The sequence below is a fragment of the Typopeltis vanoorti genome, chromosome 1 (assembly GCF_054136105.1).
Source record: "Typopeltis vanoorti isolate ZY-2024b chromosome 1, IOZ_Tvanoo_1.0, whole genome shotgun sequence".
In the NCBI taxonomy this organism is placed as follows: Eukaryota; Metazoa; Arthropoda; class Arachnida; order Uropygi; family Thelyphonidae; genus Typopeltis; species Typopeltis vanoorti.
In genome coordinates, this window is record NC_143549.1 from 139,765,208 (window position 1) to 139,783,835 (window position 18,628).

General features: G+C 34.6%; 1 protein-coding gene across 1 annotated transcript in view; it reads right to left on the reverse strand.

Annotated features, from left to right (window-relative positions):
- The window catches only part of LOC150110474 (small ribosomal subunit protein uS11), a 64,948-nt gene that overhangs the window by 3,130 nt on the left and 43,190 nt on the right, over positions 1-18,628 (reverse strand). The window contains exon 4 of the mRNA XM_090394020.1: positions 18,366-18,442. Within this exon, the coding sequence (XP_090250146.1) occupies positions 18,366-18,442 (77 nt within the window). The remainder of the gene's footprint in view (positions 1-18,365; positions 18,443-18,628) is intronic.

Here is an 18,628-nt window from a genome sequence, read left to right on the forward strand (position 1 = left end):
TTTTTTCTGAAAACATTAGTTTTCGAAAATTTCTGCACGTATCTTGCAACACGATTTTTTAGCTTTAATTCTGGGAAAAAAGTTAGTTATATTCAAGTAAATACACTATTTTTTTTAGCTTTCAAATTCTTACGTATGGATCATTGGTTAAAGATTGGATTTATAAAATCCCCAAAAGAGAGCAATATAGCAAATACAAGTAGCTGTAAGCAACAAGAAAACGTTGATATTGCATCTGGATCAAATGAAAAAAAGAGTGTGTCGTCTGGCATTTCTAGAGAACCAAAATTTAAAAAGAAATCATATTTTTTGTTTACATGAACATATAAATTCAAATAAAATAGATATTTAATTTTAATTAATATTTTAAAATAATTTATTAATTTTAATTAATGAAATTAAATTCATTCATTCATTAATTAATGAATTTATTTTTTAATTAATGAATTAGTGGTACTTGATGATAATCAAAATTTAAGAAGGGGCACGCGGATATCTGAAGTTTGAGAAACACTAGTAGGGTATAGAGCAGAATAAAAGCAAGTACAGTGTAGCTATAATGATAGATCACAAAGGGTGTGTATTAATGAAAGAACAGCAACTGCAAGGCTGAAATTTAAAACAGACTATCTAACAATATATTCTCATTATATAATGAGAATATATGCTCCAGAAGGAAAAAGTGAAATCAATGATTTAGAAAAGCTGATATTCTGAAATATCAGCTATGAAAGATACTGAAATAAAAATTTTATTTCTTAATTGTAAAACACTTTAATGCTAGAGTGGGAAACCAGTGTACCACAGATTGCAGGCAAACATGGAGAACAACATTTAATCAAAATGGCAATAAACATTTTACGAATTAAAAATCACAATTTTTTTTGAAAAAGATATCCATAAATATACGTGGAGTGCAAGAGGTTTACAATCAATAACAGTATATAATCGTTGACAAAAGTCATCTTCACAAACAAGACATCTGTAGAGGTAATGACAGATTGAGACTATTTTTTGGTAATCTCAAAAAAAAAACAAGAGCACTACCAGCAAGAAAGAAATCAGAAAAACCATGAGAATGTAGCAAAAATAAAAATGTAGAAAGCCACTAAAGCTTACATACTCCAAGAAGTCTTATTAAAACCAACTGATTCAATACTCATCTCAAATTGAAATAAATGAATCAGAGATAAATATAAGCAAATGAATAAAACAGTTCATGGGACAAAAACAAAGATCAGGAAAAAGGGGAAAAAAGGAAATTTTAAATGATGAAACGGTGGCAGCAGCTATAAAAGAAAAACAAAAATCTTACAAGCTGCAGTTACTTGCAGAAATAAACATCACAATCACTATTAAGCTAATACAACTACACAACTCTTAAAAGCAAAGCTCACTTTAGATTCTTGGGATAAATTTATTAGTAATAGTGAAAATGATTTACATAGCCATTCAAGTCTTTAATACATTGCTTAAAAACATACTGAAACATTTGAATAAATTAGAAAAACATGAGCATGCTGAAGAAATATAGCACCTGCCTGATATTTAGTTTACTAGGCTCAGTATTTCAGGAACTTATTTATCTACAGGAGCACACACTCAGAGAGGGCAAGTTCCACTCATCATTGCCAAAATACTGAATTTTAATATACACATAATCTATATTTTATGTTTAGCCACCAAACCCTATCAATGTTATCAACTAGTATTTTAATAACTAGAATACTGCAAAAGATATTGTGTGCAGAGCTCATCAAGATTTTTGGTTGGAATATATTTATTAGTAATATATGGTTTTCAATTGCTTAAAATTACTGAAACATGAATAAATCAGAAAAAGATGAGACAAAAATTTCAGGATCTCAAAATAAAAATGGATACAACATTGCAGACAACTATGGTATAATCCATCCCTTACTGCAAAGGAAACAAAAAAAAATGTAAATAATATGGGAACAGATTTATTGAATATAGCTGAAATGGAAGAAACAAGTTTATCTAAAACAGAAAACCAGATTACATTAAATCTGCAATATATATCCAAAGAATTGAAAAAGCCTAAAATAACTTCAATTTTTAAAAAAACATGCTGGATTTAGGAAACATTAAAGTTAATATATAAAATTATGGAATATAACAGAAGAAGAAAAGTTATCCAAAATAGTTATTAAAAGCAACCGAGATTGAATGATTTGTAGTTTTATGGTGCAAGGGTGGCAAAGGCCATACTGCACCAGGACACAGGGTGTTGATAAGTAAATCGATAGTGATAAGGAGATAAATTAATGAATAATATGAAATATATGTACAAAGTTAAAAGAAGAAAATGAATTAGTAAAATGTATGTACAATGTATAGTATCTACATATAAACAAACTTATAATCAAATATCTTTGAATAAATTAATATTTTGTAAAAATTTAAATACATTATGTAATTTGTCCAAGTCTGATAACATCTGCCTGAGCGTACAGGACTTGGCCAAAAAAGTAAACACATCACTTCTCTCTCATGTGAAGCACTCACACTCCATCAGAATATGATTAATGGTAAGAAGGTCATTGCATTTCTCACAGATAGGTGGGTCATCAGCCCTCAGTAAATAAGAATGTGAAATGACCATGACCTATGCAGACCCTAGAAAGAACAACTTTCTTTCCTCTCTTTTGTTGCTATGTTGTAGACTTCTAGTGCTTAATCTCAAGCAATTTGTTTGTCAGTGCTTCATGCAAGGAGTATTACTATTGGACAATTAGCTTTGATTTTATAATATGTGTATCAGTATAAGGGGGGGGGGGCTGATCTAGCAGTTGCATCTATGAAGCCATTTCCCTTAATTCCACTGTGATTAGGAATTCAACACAATGAAACATTAAAATTAAAGATCTTTATTTTATACAAGAGTGGAAGCACCTTACCAAGGCACTGGATGTGGATTGCAATGGAGAGGACATAGTTTTCTTTGATATGCACAAGAGCAAGCTGAATGGCATGCAATTGTTGTGTAGTTAACTACAATCAAATGGGATCTGGTTGGAGATTGTAATGTTAGGAACCCCAGCCAACAGAGATCTCTGACTTTGAACCATCAGTATAGATGGACAAGAAATCAGAGTGGGCTGCTCTGTGTGCATTGAACAATTGAAGGTAGACAGATGAGGGTGTATGAGTCTTCTGCAGTAGTTGCCAATGTGAGAGGTTGCAGAATAGGGGGTGCAAGCCTGCCATTGAGGAATGCTGTTTTGTCTGGTGCAGCAGGTAATGTTGTCAGCACTCATGCCAATAGCTTCCACAGCCTCTTTAACATGCATACTAGAAGGATGGATAGCAGTCTGATGTGTGTGTGTGTGATACAGGACTTCTGGAAGGAACTTTATTTTTAGAGCATAATTAAGAGATAAATGTTTTTGTCTAAATGATAGAGGAAGGATTCATTTGATTCAACATAAAGGATTTGAATGAGTGATGTGTAAAAAGCACTGGTAGTTAATCATATATCCTGATGATGGATTAGGTCTCACAAGAGCATGTTCAGCCTTGCTGAACTGTAAACCTAGTACCCATAATCAAGCATTGAACATACAAGTGCAATAAATGTGGAGCAAGGAACATCGATCAACACCCAATTCTGTAGAGGAGAGAGTGTGGAGGATATTCATTGCTTTTTTGCACTTATCACAAAGATGACAAATGTGTGTGTAAAGAATGCCTCATAATCTGTCAATTCCCGATCTTCCAGCTCTAAACACATCTTCTCGTTAGGAACATCTAGATCCCATTCTGAGATCACTCCTCTATAGGAATTGAGTGTTTTATGGGGTATATTGATATTCCACCTACTGATGTTGCTCCGAAGAATTTTTCGGAATGTTGGCATTATGTGTCTAAAATGACATCACCAAAATGTAGTTTCTTAACTGTTTTAGGAGAACCTGCTAGTCCTTCTAGAGCCTTCCGAATGAAGAAGTGTGACATTTTCTCTCTTGGCTTTTCACCTGTACATCTGTACTGGTAGCGTGCCTTTTGTTTCTTACTTGTTATTGAAAGGTGTAGCAATGGTATCAAATACTTGGATGGAATTTGAACAGGGCCCTCTGAAACGACTGTGAATGAAGGATTCATACTTGAGTGATTTGGTTTTTTTGTTTAGCAGCAGAGCTCACCAACCACCATGAAGCAACACACAAATACCCACTATCCAACAAGCACGGTGGAATGCCATTCCTTGTTTCTTACTTCTGTTATCAGATGTATCGATGGGATCAATACTTGGTTGGGAGTTTGTTGGGGGGGGGGGGGGGGAATATCTTTTGCTGTTTTTTGATGATCTTTTTTGCTCAGAGCTAGGGTTTCCCCACCCACCACAAAGCCACTATGTGGCAAGCAATGATTGCACTCGGGAGTGAAACGACAAGATCAGGGTTACCCCAGATGCTATACGAGCTCCATAGCAAGCCTTGGGCCCCAGACCATGTAGAAGAGGTTACTGCAACACCCTTGCAGACAAGCCCACTAGCTGGACCATCCAGCAACTTTTTATTTTTTCAAAAAAAAAATAAAAAATAAATAAAATAAAATAAAATAAAAACATAATTTTTTTGAAATATATTAAGCAACAAACTCATATGGTAACCTAACAAAGTGATTTTATTAAATAAAATATTATAGTTACTGTTACTACCATTTTACAAATAAGAATTCACTTTTGGTAATCGCATATAAATAAATAGGACTATAAAATAATGCCCCTTGATTGGTACTGTTGATTATCATTTGAAGTATAAAAACAAAAGAGAAATATAACGCACTTAAATATTGTTGTGTTTAGATAATATTTATTTATTATTTATAGATTGTTTGTCATAAAAACTTCTATCACAAACAAAAGAAATTTATTTTAAAACAAAATGTCAAAATCCTTTAAATTCTTCATCTTTTGAAGAATTTAAAGGATCAGTGTAGCAGTTGTCGTCGTCTTCATGCTCTCCAATTTGTTGTGCATCATCCTCGCTTTCGTATATGACACCATCTTCGGATCCATCCATTGAATTACTTATTCCAGATTTAAGAAATGAGCGTTGAATCATTTCAGATAGTATCGAATCCCATGCTTCTTTAACCCAGCTGGTGACTAAGGTGATCTCAGGCTTCTGAAAATTCCCACTCTTTGTGATCTTCACCAAACCAGATGACATCCATTCTCTCCATTTTTCACGTAAATGATCTTTAAATGGCTTATTCAAGCTGACATCAAGCGGCTGCAAAATGGAAGTTAGACCACCCAGTATGACTGCTAGGTCTGTACGTAGCTCACATGCTTTCTCTTTGCTTGCCTCTGTTAAACGCGCCCGGAACATATCCCAGACTAGCATGCTTGGTTGACGTAACAAGCTACCTGGATATGTTCCATACTTGATCCAGCCACAATTGTACACCTTCTTCATCCATCCAACCTTTCTGATTGGCACGAACAATTACACCAGGTGGAAATTTCATATGCTTCCGAATTTTCTTCCTTTTAAATATCACTGTTGGCTTTAATTTGGTACCGTCTGACATGCATGCTAGAACAACGGTAAAATGCGTTTTTTCATGTCCTGTTGTTTTTATGAAGATACCCTTTTCACCAACTGAGTTTACTGTTCGATTCCCAGGCATATCAAAGTACATGGGCATCTCATCCATATTGCCAATTTGGGAAAGTTCATATCCGTGACACTTCCGTAATTTTATGATAAATTTATGGAAGGACTGCACTTTTTCTTCAAGCTGCTTTGGTAACTTCTGCACAATTTTTGTTCAGTGTCGTAATGTTAATGCTTTGCATTCCATAAATCTGTTGCACCACCCAGGCAAAGCAAGAAAAGATGAAATACCTGGTGTGTCCTTGAATTGTAGAGCTCGAAAATGAATTGCATTTCTTGTTACTATAATGCCATCTTGTCGTTGCATCAAAATCCATTCATTTAGCTCTTCTTTGAGTTCTGGAAAGGATGCTACATCTCCACGACAGGCACGTTTCGTTTTGGGGATTTTTTCAAGACTGTCTTTTTGCTTACGCCAAAGTCTAATATTACTCTCTGCTACACCAAATTCTCTCATAGCACCACTGTCATTGTGTTCTTCTGCAAACTGCACGACACGCAATTTAAATCTTGCTTCAAAAGATGAACTTACATTTCTGTTGGCTCATTTTCAGGCTAGGTTTGTTTAACGAATAATATTTAAAATGAACTGTGGTTAAACCGATATACCTAACTGTGCTCTATCATTCGGCAACGGAGAGCGCATGCGCAGATACGATGCGTGCTCGGTCGCCGAATGCGAGTGGGTCAAGTAGATTTGGTTGCATAGGCATTAGGTAGTATATACTGTGTGTGCAAGTCTAATAAGATGTTATATTTTTTTAGGATCCGCATATAATGCGAACCCCTAACTTTAAGTAGTATTTTTTATCACAAATTTTTTGCATTATACGTGATAATATATGGTAAGTACAACATATAGGGCACACCAGAATCTCAGAAACTCTCTCACTTTATCAACATCTGTGGAAAAACATCACATCATTATTTAGTCATCCAGATCAGAATTACTCTTCAAATTGCACACTGCTTAATTCCTTTTGTCACAAGGGTAGCACCTGTGTTTGTGAGATCTGAGAGCACTTGGCAAAGAATAGCTAATTTAGGTTTGCTTTTTCCATTTATTAACATTCATCTGCTGCATTTAAAGTTTCCAAACACAACTCTGATTTATTTACCTTCCTAGGTGAATTTAACATTCAGGACTCCAACACTAATGACCAAGCTGGATAAGATGTAAGTTTTTTTATAAGCAGCAACCCAATGCAAATCATTTATGTACCTAAATTCCTGATAATCATCTCCACTCGTGAAATACTGTTGATCTATTTTTAACCAGTTCTTCAAAATACACTGTAGAGGCATTCTCCTCTCATAGAGAATGCCTCTTTCAACCACACACACAACCTTGTGGAAGTGGAATAAAGGCACCAAGAGAAATGATATCTGGAATTTCTATTCTTCCTTTCTATGGTCGAATTATTGCTTCTGCTCTTTTGGCCCAAACATGCTGTGAGCAAATCTCAGAAAATCCTTACTAACATGATATCTTCATTCCCCATTCTATCGAAAATTCCCATCCACTTTTCAAGCCCTCCTTCAAAGTAATTGAGGAGAGGGAAAAAAAAAAAAAAAAAAAAAAAAAAAAAAAAAAAAAAAAGTATAGGTGGCATGTTGAAATGCACAGGAAAATGTGAAACTGTGACAAATCTAAAATCTGACTTCATAAAAGCAACAACAGAAAACCTAGCTCCTACCATCGGATGCAATTTCTCTTGCCTTTCTCTCTCACATCCAGATAGCACCACTGTTACAACACCCTATGATAAAGCTGGCTCACTGGCATTTCTTTTTCTCCAACTCCAGCATAGATGATCAAGGCAAATCACTTCCCACCATACCATAATCAGAGCTTCATATGCCTCCCATGGTTTATCAACAAAAAAACATCATAAGAATACTAAACTCTGACACTAAAGTCTTCTTGCCCTGATAACATCTTTCATATAAGTATACTCATATCTTGCACTTATCCCAATGCATAGAAGCAATCATATCCAGAATATTCCAAAAAGGTTATCTCCCATAATGCAGAGCACATCTCCTTGCGGACATGCATGATGCTATGCATTAAGGGAAGGGCCACTACCCATACCAGTTTCAACCTTTATGGAGGTCTCATCAGTGGGAGCCAGACCCAGAAGTGGTGATACTAAATTAATAATAAGGTGATACACCTTTTGGCAACTCATATAAGTAAATATGACCTCTCCATTGCTTCTGCCTTAGTATCACCACTTCTGGGTCTGCCTCCCAATGACGAGACCTCAATAAAGGTCGAAACCAGTCTGGGTAATGGCCCTTCCCTTCCGCAAGGAGATGTGCTTTGCATTATGGGAGATACTAAGACAAGGAGAGATGTGAGCTTGGTCCACCTTTGCTACGAGTTGCCAACAAATGTACCACCTTGCCTCAGTCCTGAAGATATTTTCAGGTGCAAACTTTGTTTCCTACACTTGGATAAAGGATTAAACTAAATTTATTATAGTCTAACCAAGTGAAAAATAAACTTCCCACATCTTTCTCTAAATTCAGAATAATTTAATAATAAGGTGGTACATCCTGTGGCAACTCATACAGGTAAACATAACCTCTCCATTGCATCTGCCTTGGTATCACCACTTCTGGGTCTGCCTCCCACTTATGAGACCTCAATAAAGGTCGAACTGGTCTGAGTAGTGGCCCTTCCCTTAATGCATAGCATTATACATGCCCGCAAGGAGATGTGCTTTGCATTATGGGAGATACTAAGACAAGGAGAGATGAGAGCTTGGTCCACCTTTGCTACAAGTGGCCAACAAATGTACCACCTTGCCTCAGTCCTGAAGATATTTTCAAGTGCAAACTTTGTTTGCCTACACTTAAAGGATTAAACTAAATTTATTATTTTCTGAGCTTTTGATCATGTCTGGCACAAAGGCCTGCTAAATAAACTGCCATCCTTTGTTGTAAATGGGCAGCCGCCAGCTTTCTCTCTGGTCTTTCTTCAAATTATATTAAAACAGCATGTGAAAAAAAAAAAAAAAACAGAAAGAAGGTATAAAATGCTTTTCTACATATTGTCTTGAATTGTTTCCATACTACTCTAACTTAAACTCAAATAATTAAAATAAAACGGCTCAGTTATTTATGAAACTTCATCAGGAAGAGCAAGTTCCACTCATCACTGTCATATTATACAGTGAGGAGGGGGAAAAAATGTTATAGAAGATATGTTATACAGCAATCCCTCGATTAGTGCGTCATTTTTTTTCGATACCCATTTCAATAAATGTTACAGATTTTAAAAATTTTCTATCTATAGATTTTTTATGGCTAACTATTTAAAAAAATCACTCACCAGGATGAAATAATTTAGTTACCGATTTGAAACATTTTACAGTTATTTTTTAATGGCATACTACACTATTTCCATGCACGGTATGTTCCAAATTTACCACCAAAATTTATGTTGTCTGCTTTACATAGCATTTTGCTGATCATATCTCGTGCAATTGTTTTCCGTACTTTTTTATTTTAAATTATTTTCCTAACCTTTAATCATGAGTAAAAGAATTAGTGAGCAAAAAACAGAAGTGTGAAAATGATTCGAAAAGTAATTTGATTGGAAGAAAAACTAGAAATAATAAAGAAAAATGAACAAGGCAAGTCCAGAGCAAAGATAGGACAAGAACACAAAAATGGGTGAATCAACTGCTGAATACAAAGAGAAAGGTAAGGCTGCTTGAAGTTCATCACACATGCACTGAAAATCAAAGTATTATAATGATTGAATTAGAGAGACTTCTTTTTACATGGATCGAAGATTGTAACCAAAAACGGATCCCGCTAAACACTGGCCTTATTAAATCAAAAGCATTCTTTTTTGTAACTGAAAAGAAAGGGCTATCAATGATGGAAAAGAAGAACTCCATGTTAGTGCTGGGTGATCTGAGCGTTTCAAAAAGAGAAATAGCCTACATAATATTCTAATCACAGGCGAAGCTGCAAGTGCAGATAAGGAGATATCCAGAGATTTTGAAGAAAATTGTGTAAGAAGGAACTATTGTGATCAACAAATATTTATTGTCAATGAAACCAGCCTTTTTATAGAAGCAAATGCCTTCCAAGACTTTTCTAGTCAAATCAGAGAAATCTCAGCATGGTTATAAAGTCACAAAGTCAAATGAAATTACTGCTAGCAATATGCAAGCCATTTGGAAGCACATTCTTACACACTGTGCAAATGATTTTAGAGGCTTTTCAAATGAATCAAGTTAATTAAATCTCATTTTGAAAAGTTGAATGATTCTGACCTGCTAAATTTAGATGCACAGCGGGAAGATCCTGAAGAAAATTTAATCACTGACAAGCCCAAAGAGATTTCACAGAAACAATTTGAAAATAGTTTTTCTCGTACAATCCAAGTTTTTAAGCAGTGATGCTTAGAGGCTGACCCTGGTGAAGAGAGAACCAGTAAAATTTGCAGAAGGGGCAATGCGGCCATACTGTCAGCTGTATGAAAAAAACAATGCCCACCAAACTACGTTAGCTCAATTCTTTGTTAAGAAGCAGAATAATAAATTTATATTCTGAATATGTTTTATTGTCTTTCAGCTTCATGGTTTTCCTTTAACTAGGCTCTGAGACATACCCTAATTCTTTTATAAAAAAAATTAATGGTCAAAAAAGAAATCTGAGGAAGAACGAATTATGCTTTTCCCCATAGGTTATTATATTCGATTAGTGTGCCTGTTTTAAAGAACGCATTAATCGAGGGATTGCTGTACTATATATCCATTAGCAGTCATTATTTGAGCTAAAGTGGGATTACACGAGACTTTTTAGAAGCATGTTACAGCAAGTGAATTCACTATACTGGTGTTTGCGAATGAAACTTAATGACAAACAAAGATTGATAACTACTAAAAAAAAGCCAAACAGTATGTTTGTCTCTCAGCCAGTTTATACGTTTAGATCCTGCAGGGAACAGCACAGTGGAAGAGAGAGGTAAATCTTGCTCCAATTTTTTTTTTTTTTTTTTTAAACCTGGTATGATTTATCAGCCTCTCAACTATCTGTGCATATTCTGTCCACAAAAGATTATAGACTCATATTATATTTAATTTTATTTATTTTGTATGCGAACTACAGAAAATGTAAGAGCATACATATAAATGATTAAACGCATACATTTAAAGAAATAGACATTAAAAGAATATGATTAAAAGTATACATTAAAATCAAAAATGCCACTTGCACGAAATATTAAGTAAAAACATAAAATGTCATGTCCATACAAAGGATGGCGTTCATATTTAGTTGTTGTTTCTGCTCATACCTACTCTGTGTAGTCCTGATGTGAGGAGGTGCAATACCAGACAGCGAGTATAGATGGCCAATTTTTGTAGGCTTAAGGCAGCCAGTAATGTGCTGACATGTTTTATTAAGAACCTTATCAATAATTTTGACATGTGATGATCTTTCCCAAACGGGGCTAGCATACTCAGCTGTCGAAAAGCAGAGTGCCAGTGCAGTACTTGTGGACTTGCACCCCACTGAGATGATATTAATCAGCGCAAAATATTATTATGTGTTTGAGTTTTAGCTGCTGTCTTCTATATGTGTCGCTTATAATTTAGGGTCCTATCTAGTGTAACACCTAGGTAAGTTGGATTTGGATAATTGACCAGTTTCACATCATTCCATTCTATATTGAACTCTCTCCTCGCCTCCCTATTATTGAGATGAAAAAGACACATTTGGGTTTTACTGGGATTTGGTTTCAGTTGGTTTTCCTTATAGTAAACTGTAAGAGTTTCTAGCTCTTGTGTGAGCTGCTTCTCAATGTCAAAGGATTTTGCTTGATAAGCTATTGCCTGGTCATCTGCATACAAGGTTCTTGACTGTGGGTTTATAGGTTGGTTATTAGTATATTGAAGAGGAGGAGAGATAGCACACTTCCATTAGGTAGACCATTTTTCTGGATATGCCATCTGCTTTTTTTCCCTTGAAAATCAACAAAGAATCTCCCGCTGAACAGCAGCGACCTAAATATCTCCTCTAACCGATAACTGTTTGTCATGTGCTGCTGTCAAATCTATAAGTACAGCTCTTATTGCTAACCCCCTTTCAAAGCTGTCCTCAATAAACTGTGTTAAGTTTAATACTTCTCCAGTGCATGATCTTCCTGGTCAAAATCCTACCTGTTCTTTTATCAGCACTTTCTCTATTTCTGGACTTAGTAGTCTGTTCAAGATTAACCTCTCATACAGCTCCAGTGTTGTGCATAGGAGAGCTATAGGCCTGTAGCTCTTTGGATCCTCAGCAGGTTTACCCGGTTTCAGGATAGGTATTACTTTTGTTTGCCTCCATATGCTGGATATTTTAGCAAATTTCCAACAAAAGTTGAAAAATTCTAACAACCACTCTGTTGCCTTTTCTCCTAGATTCCTTAGTATCTCGTTTCTGATATCATCTATACCGACAGCTTTTCCTGGTTTTAAGGCATTTTCTAGTTCGTCTTTAGTAAATGGTGCTTCGAAGAGATTATTTACTGAATTCCTACCTTTTTAAATATAATCTTTAGGTATTTTATCTTTGGTACTTGGTTTACCATTCAGAGATAGCTGAGTTGCAATTTGGTTGGAATTTATATTAACTTCGGTTGCTGCTGTTGTGGGGTCAATAAATTTTTGAGTAAGAGCCAGGTTTTCCTGCTACTGTGCTTCGTATCTAAGCTTTTAATTTTCTCTGCCCATTGACTACTTTTTTCAGACAGTGCTGCTATAAGTTCCTCTCCTGCATCAATTGTTTCTGATGAAAATGGATCTTTATCATATAAGTCACAATATCTTTCATATATTTCCACGTTGTGCTCTGCAAAACCTGGAATGTAACATGTTCTACAACCTCTTGGGATGTGCCTGGTAGCAGACCATTTAATAGAGTTGAACTTTGCATAATTTTCTGGTCTGGGTGAAATGTTGGTCAGGTTTATGTCTAATTCTCTTGAGAACTGTTCCCAATTAGCTTTTTTAAAATTAAAGCATCTTCTAAGTGGGATCTCTTTTAAGTCAGACTGGTGCAAAAACTTGCAGCATTATTGGTCGATGTTGTGAACTTGGGATTGGTGATTAGTGCACAGATTAGCTATTCTATTACTAACAAATCCAAGATCTGGGTTATAACCTCTTTTCCATCTTCCACTGTTAAATGATGATGGCTGTTTAGGATCGTGTATAAGATTCATTTGATTACTTTCAGCCCACTGTTCAGCTAACTTTCCATCATCATTTGTTTCACTATAACCCCACTGTGTGCTATGACTGTTAAGGTCACTTATAATAATAGCAGATTTCCTTTGTGTCAAGTACTGGGACATTTCAAAAGCAAAAGTTATACACTGATGTTATCCAGTTCTATTCCACGGATTTCTATGCTATTTTGGTTTGTGATTAGGCATCCTGTAACTTGGAGCTCCTGCCGAGTGAAGATAGCACCTCCATACTTTTTATGTGGTATTTCTTTTATGAGCTTCATTCCAGCAATTTTAGGTCTGACTTGTTGAGATCCTTTGTGTGTCTCCTGTAGACATAAAATATCACATATTTGTTCTTTACACATTTTTGCAATAAGAATTTCTTTTACAGAGGAGAGGCCCTCTGTACTGTGTCAGATGATTGTCAGTGTTGGTTCCCATAAGGGCAGTTGAGTTTTAGTCATTGTGTCTCTGACAAAGAAGATGCTAGTTGCACGATAAAACTGTAGAAAACTATAGAAGACTGCATTGTATGCTATACTGTAGATCGCTGGTAGCAGAATTCACGGCTTGTAAACAAGCCGACAGGGGTCGTGACATGAATGCTTCTGCTAGGACCCCTCTTATGTTATTATAAGATTATTTAATAGCATGGGAAGATTACAGAGCAGGTAAGCAGTTTCACAAATATACATGCTGCAGGCTGGAGAGCACACTATACACAGTCAATTAACCACCTAACTGGCCTTAAGGATCAAATATCAAAAATATATGCTTTGTGTCCATACTATTTTTTCTATAATATCCAATGGTTATATTGATTTCAATGGACACTTCGCATCCATGTACTTATGGACATGTATACATGTCCAGGTTGGTACTAGTTGGATAATGAGAATAGAATGTCATGCCTTTCTATTCTCATTATCCAACTAGAATAGAAAGGCATGATATGTTCAGGGCAAGCAGATCCAAGGCTTAAGACAGGTAGTGATAGTAAAGAACTGTTGAGCAATAAAATATTCATTCCGAAGATAACAAGCATCAACTGAATAAAGTGGATGAATTGCATTTAAGCACTATGTAAATAATTAATGTAGCACAAGAGAAAGGAACAACTACATAGATCACTGATAGATAGTAGGGTTTTAATTGGGAAAGAAGAGGGAGAATACACTGTCTTGTATACAGCTAGTTTAAAATTTTGATATCTCTCTTTCTTATTCCATATGAATTTATTCAGTTGACTTCCTACCATACCAGCTTTGCTAATTCTGCTATTTTCTAATTTATTTTGCCACCTTCATTACAAATTGTGCCTAAATAACAGAAATATTATACTTGCTGTATAGGTTCTCCATTCAGGATGCAGTTGATGTTTTCGATGTTTCTGCATATTTTCAGTCTTTCAATGAGGATTTTACCAAATTTATTACAGCAGTTATTCAATTTGGTCAGGGAATCTTGCAAACTTGTCCTGGATTTATTTAAAAGGATAACATCATCTGTAAAGTAAACAGCTGAGATTCGCATCTCCAATTTTGATACCACTTTCCTTCATAATGTGATCCATATAGATGACGAAAAGTAAGATAATGTACACCTTTGTCACACACCTGACTTAACAAACCATCTTTCTGCAGTTCCTTCAATTCTAATTGCTGATCTACAACTCAAATAGAGACTATGTATTGCTTGATATAATGTCCCACTTACACTATATAAAGAGCATTTTGAACAGCTTTTTTCTTGGTACCTTGTCATATGCCTTTTTCAGATCTACAAAACTAAAATACAGATCCTTGTCATATTCTATGATTTCTCAATTATTTGTCTTAAATGAAAATCTGATCCTGACCTGAAATCAGCCCGCTCTTCTCCACAATTTTTCTTAGCCATTTCTCAAGAATACTTGCATAAATCTTACCAGGAACACTCAGTAGAGAAATTCCTCTGTAATTCTCACATTCAACAGCTTTCTTCCCTTTTCTACAGATGGGAACTATCAGCTTTCTACTCCAATCATCTGGAACTCGATCCTCTGACCAGGCTTTCTGAATTATGCCATGTAGTCGCTGTAAAACTTTTATACCTCTATAGCATTTCCAGTCAAATATCATACTCCAGCTGCCTTTCCACATTAGAAGTTTGTGATAGATTTTTCTATTTCAAGCACAGATATATATATTCCAGCTGGCATTGTTATTTGTTATGAGATTGATTGTATTAATTAATCTGTTTTTAACAATTATTTTTTTATTTCTAAGTGTACAAAGGTTCACTCCGATTGGTGCAATGACTTTAACTCTTTCTTTCAGAATAAAAAATCACTGACTCAAGACTAAATGCAAAATTAACACATTTACTGATTTGTTTAACATATACTTCATCTCATTTTACTAGACTAAACACTTTGTTTACACAATAACAAAATGTACATAACCAGTTTTTCTGTTAAGGCCTCATGTAGCACACATTAATTCTTCTTGACACTGAAGTGTAGATATTCTGAATTCACCAAGTATAAACACTTTCACTTCATACAATTTCTTTCCAATCAGCATTTCTTCGAACATTCCTTTAGAACGTCATTAACAATATCTTCTTTTCCAACTTAAAACTCAGTTCTACAATTCCCTTTTCGGAATCTACTATTAATCTTTCAATCAGCGTTTCTTCGAACATTCCTTTAGAATGTCGATTGCAATATTTTCTTTTATTCACTACTACTTATTGACAGTAATAGTGAATAAAAAAACTCACAGTTCTAAGATTCCTTTTTCATAATCTACTATTAATTTTCCTCTGATTGTCACATAAACTTAAGTTCCTCCGAACCTAAATATCTACAGGCCTGTGTTCTCTTTTCTTCCCAAACATTCTCTGTCAGCTGTCAATCACCCATCAAACTCCTCGGCAAGCATGCACACTCCATGAAAGTGATAAGCGAGAAGCTAAGTATAATGGCTGACACGTTGTATCCGTTAGTGACAAGAGAATGTCTTCACAAAACACAATACTTATTATTTTAAAATACAATAAAATTTCTGAAAGTAAAACAGCTCTCTAAATCTAGTAAGTACATAAATTTTTTAACTGCTTTATATTTCATTTTGACAAAATAACATCAATAATGGACACATCACAAGTGCCGACAATACGTGTTATGAAACCAAAATTAATAATGTACTAACAAACATTTGTAAAATATTCAGAATTTTAAATTATGATTATTTTTACAGCATCCTTGTTGAGTGTTTTCTACCACCATGCTGTCCGTGCTTGTATCATTTAACTACCTTTCAAAAATAATTACTCCATACACCAAGAATATCTTTATCCACAGTTTTTCATGTCTCCTTTATCATCACTAATTTCTTTTACAGTACTCTTTCGTCTATTTCTGAGCTTTTTTTTTTTTCAATAGCCTCCAGTATATTTTATCACCTTGCTGATATTTATTTTCTACATTCTTACCAGTCTTTCCATGACTTTTGTTTAGCTAATTTTACACATTCAGTTTTATTCCCTTTTTTATAGATGGGTACCACGAGTGCTCTACTTCAATCATCTGACCAGGCCTTCTGAATTAGTGTAGCCACTGTAAATCTTTCATACCTCCATATTTTAGCATTTCTGGTCTAATAACATCTACTTCAGCTGCCATTCCACGTTTCAGGTTTTCCATTCCATACTCCAGATGGCATTCATGTTAATACTACCATGCAGTTACTGCTTGTTTCATTTAGCAATTTTCAAAGTAATTACTTCATACATCAAGAATATATTTATCCTCACTTTTTGTGTCCTTTTTCTCATCTAATTCCTTTTTGCGGTACCCTTTCCTTCATTTCTGAGCTTTTTAATAGCTTCCAGAATAGTTTACTTTCTAAATACCTTCCTGATATTTATTTTCTGTTACCAGTCTTCCCATGACTTTTGTTTAGTTAATTTTATGCAATGCTTTGCTGTCTCATATATTTCTGTATTCTTCAAAGCACATGCTCACTTACTTGCCTCTTTAATCCACCACGGAGTTCTGATTTTTCTATCCTTGCAGATTACCTTACCAAATGCCTCTGTGGCTAAATCAACTGAAGTTTTCTTTAGAGTTTGCCACTGTATCTCCAAGGCTTGATTCTTGTTTTCAAACCCTCAGTTTTTCTTGACTAGCATTTGTACATTCAAGTCTACAGTTCACATATGGTAGCTGTACAACTTTGATTCATTTCAAAACTTTCTTACATACTCTTCTTTTCAATATGAAGTTCAATTTTATCCTGCTCAATACTAACTGGTGATAACTTCCTATTTCAAATCCTCTACTCACTGTCAACAATGACATAGTCAATGAGACTTCTTATTCCTTGTATCTTCTCTCCATGTGATTTTGTGCATATTTTTGTTGGAACATTGTGTTAGTAAAAACTAGTCCATATTCTGAGCATAAATCTAGCAGGTACTTACCGTTATTATTAGCTTTGCCCTTTTCTCCAAATTTTCCCAAAATATTCTGATAATCATTTCCTACTCTGCTATTTGGATTTCCAACAATGACCAACTTTTCCTTTTTTGCTGTGTCAGCTACCTTCTTTAATGTCTCAAAAAATTCATCCACTTCTTCCTTAGTACAACCTTTTGTGGGACCATAAGCACAAAAAGTCTCATTGTCCAGTTTTCCATTCTGATAACTGCCCATATCAATAGTTGATATTGCCTGCCATTCAAGATTATCCTCATATTTAATGTTTAATATTATAGCTACTAGTACTTCTTTTCCCTAATTTATTGCCTGAATATAGTATCTTGTATTTGTTGCTAGACAGATCTCACTTTTTTTTTTTTGTCTTCTTTGTTTCAGTAACACTTATTATCTCGATCTGGTACTTATCCAATTCTTCCGCTAGTAACATCTGAAATGGTTGCCTCTCCCTATCTAAGATATGGGAAAGTCTTATTCTAATCACAAAGAATTTTTTTAAAAATAGCTAATGAATAATTATTTCAATATTTCCTCAGTTATGCCATCGTGTTGTGATATGTATGACATCACGTAGCTCTTACTTTTTTAAATCAATCCATTTTTCCTGTTCCACCTTGCCATTAACCATTATTGCCACTGATGATGGCAATAATATTTAATATATAATATTTAAGAATATAATTTCTTCCATTTAAGCTACCAACATTGCAAGTTAACATCTACATTAATTCTCACTTTGTTATAACGTCCAAGAACTTAGAACAAGGCGAGAATAATATATATATATATATATATATATATATATATATATATATATATATATTTTTTTTTTTAAAGTAATAAGAGTGCAGATCTTGCATAGTGAAACTCTTATCAATAAAGTTCATCATAATGAGAACAATTCCAGGATGGGATTATATATTTTCTGCTGAGATTGTGGTCAGGACTTCAGATGAAAATAAATAAATATATCAAATTTTAGGGAATTTTTTACCTATACGTCCTATTTTCATTCCAGAACGAGCCAAAGCACGAAGGGCTGATTGAGCACCTGGTCCGGGTGTTTTTGTTCTAAAATATAAGATGATCATCACTATTTATACATTTAAAATATTTAAAGTTAAGTTCAAGCTCAACACTTTTCCTTGAAAATTTATAACTTATTTCAAATTAAATGAAAAGCGAGTTGTTTTAAATATAGTCTAGCTAGCAGTGCTACCTGGTCGAGAATTTCAATATAGACAGCAAACACCATTA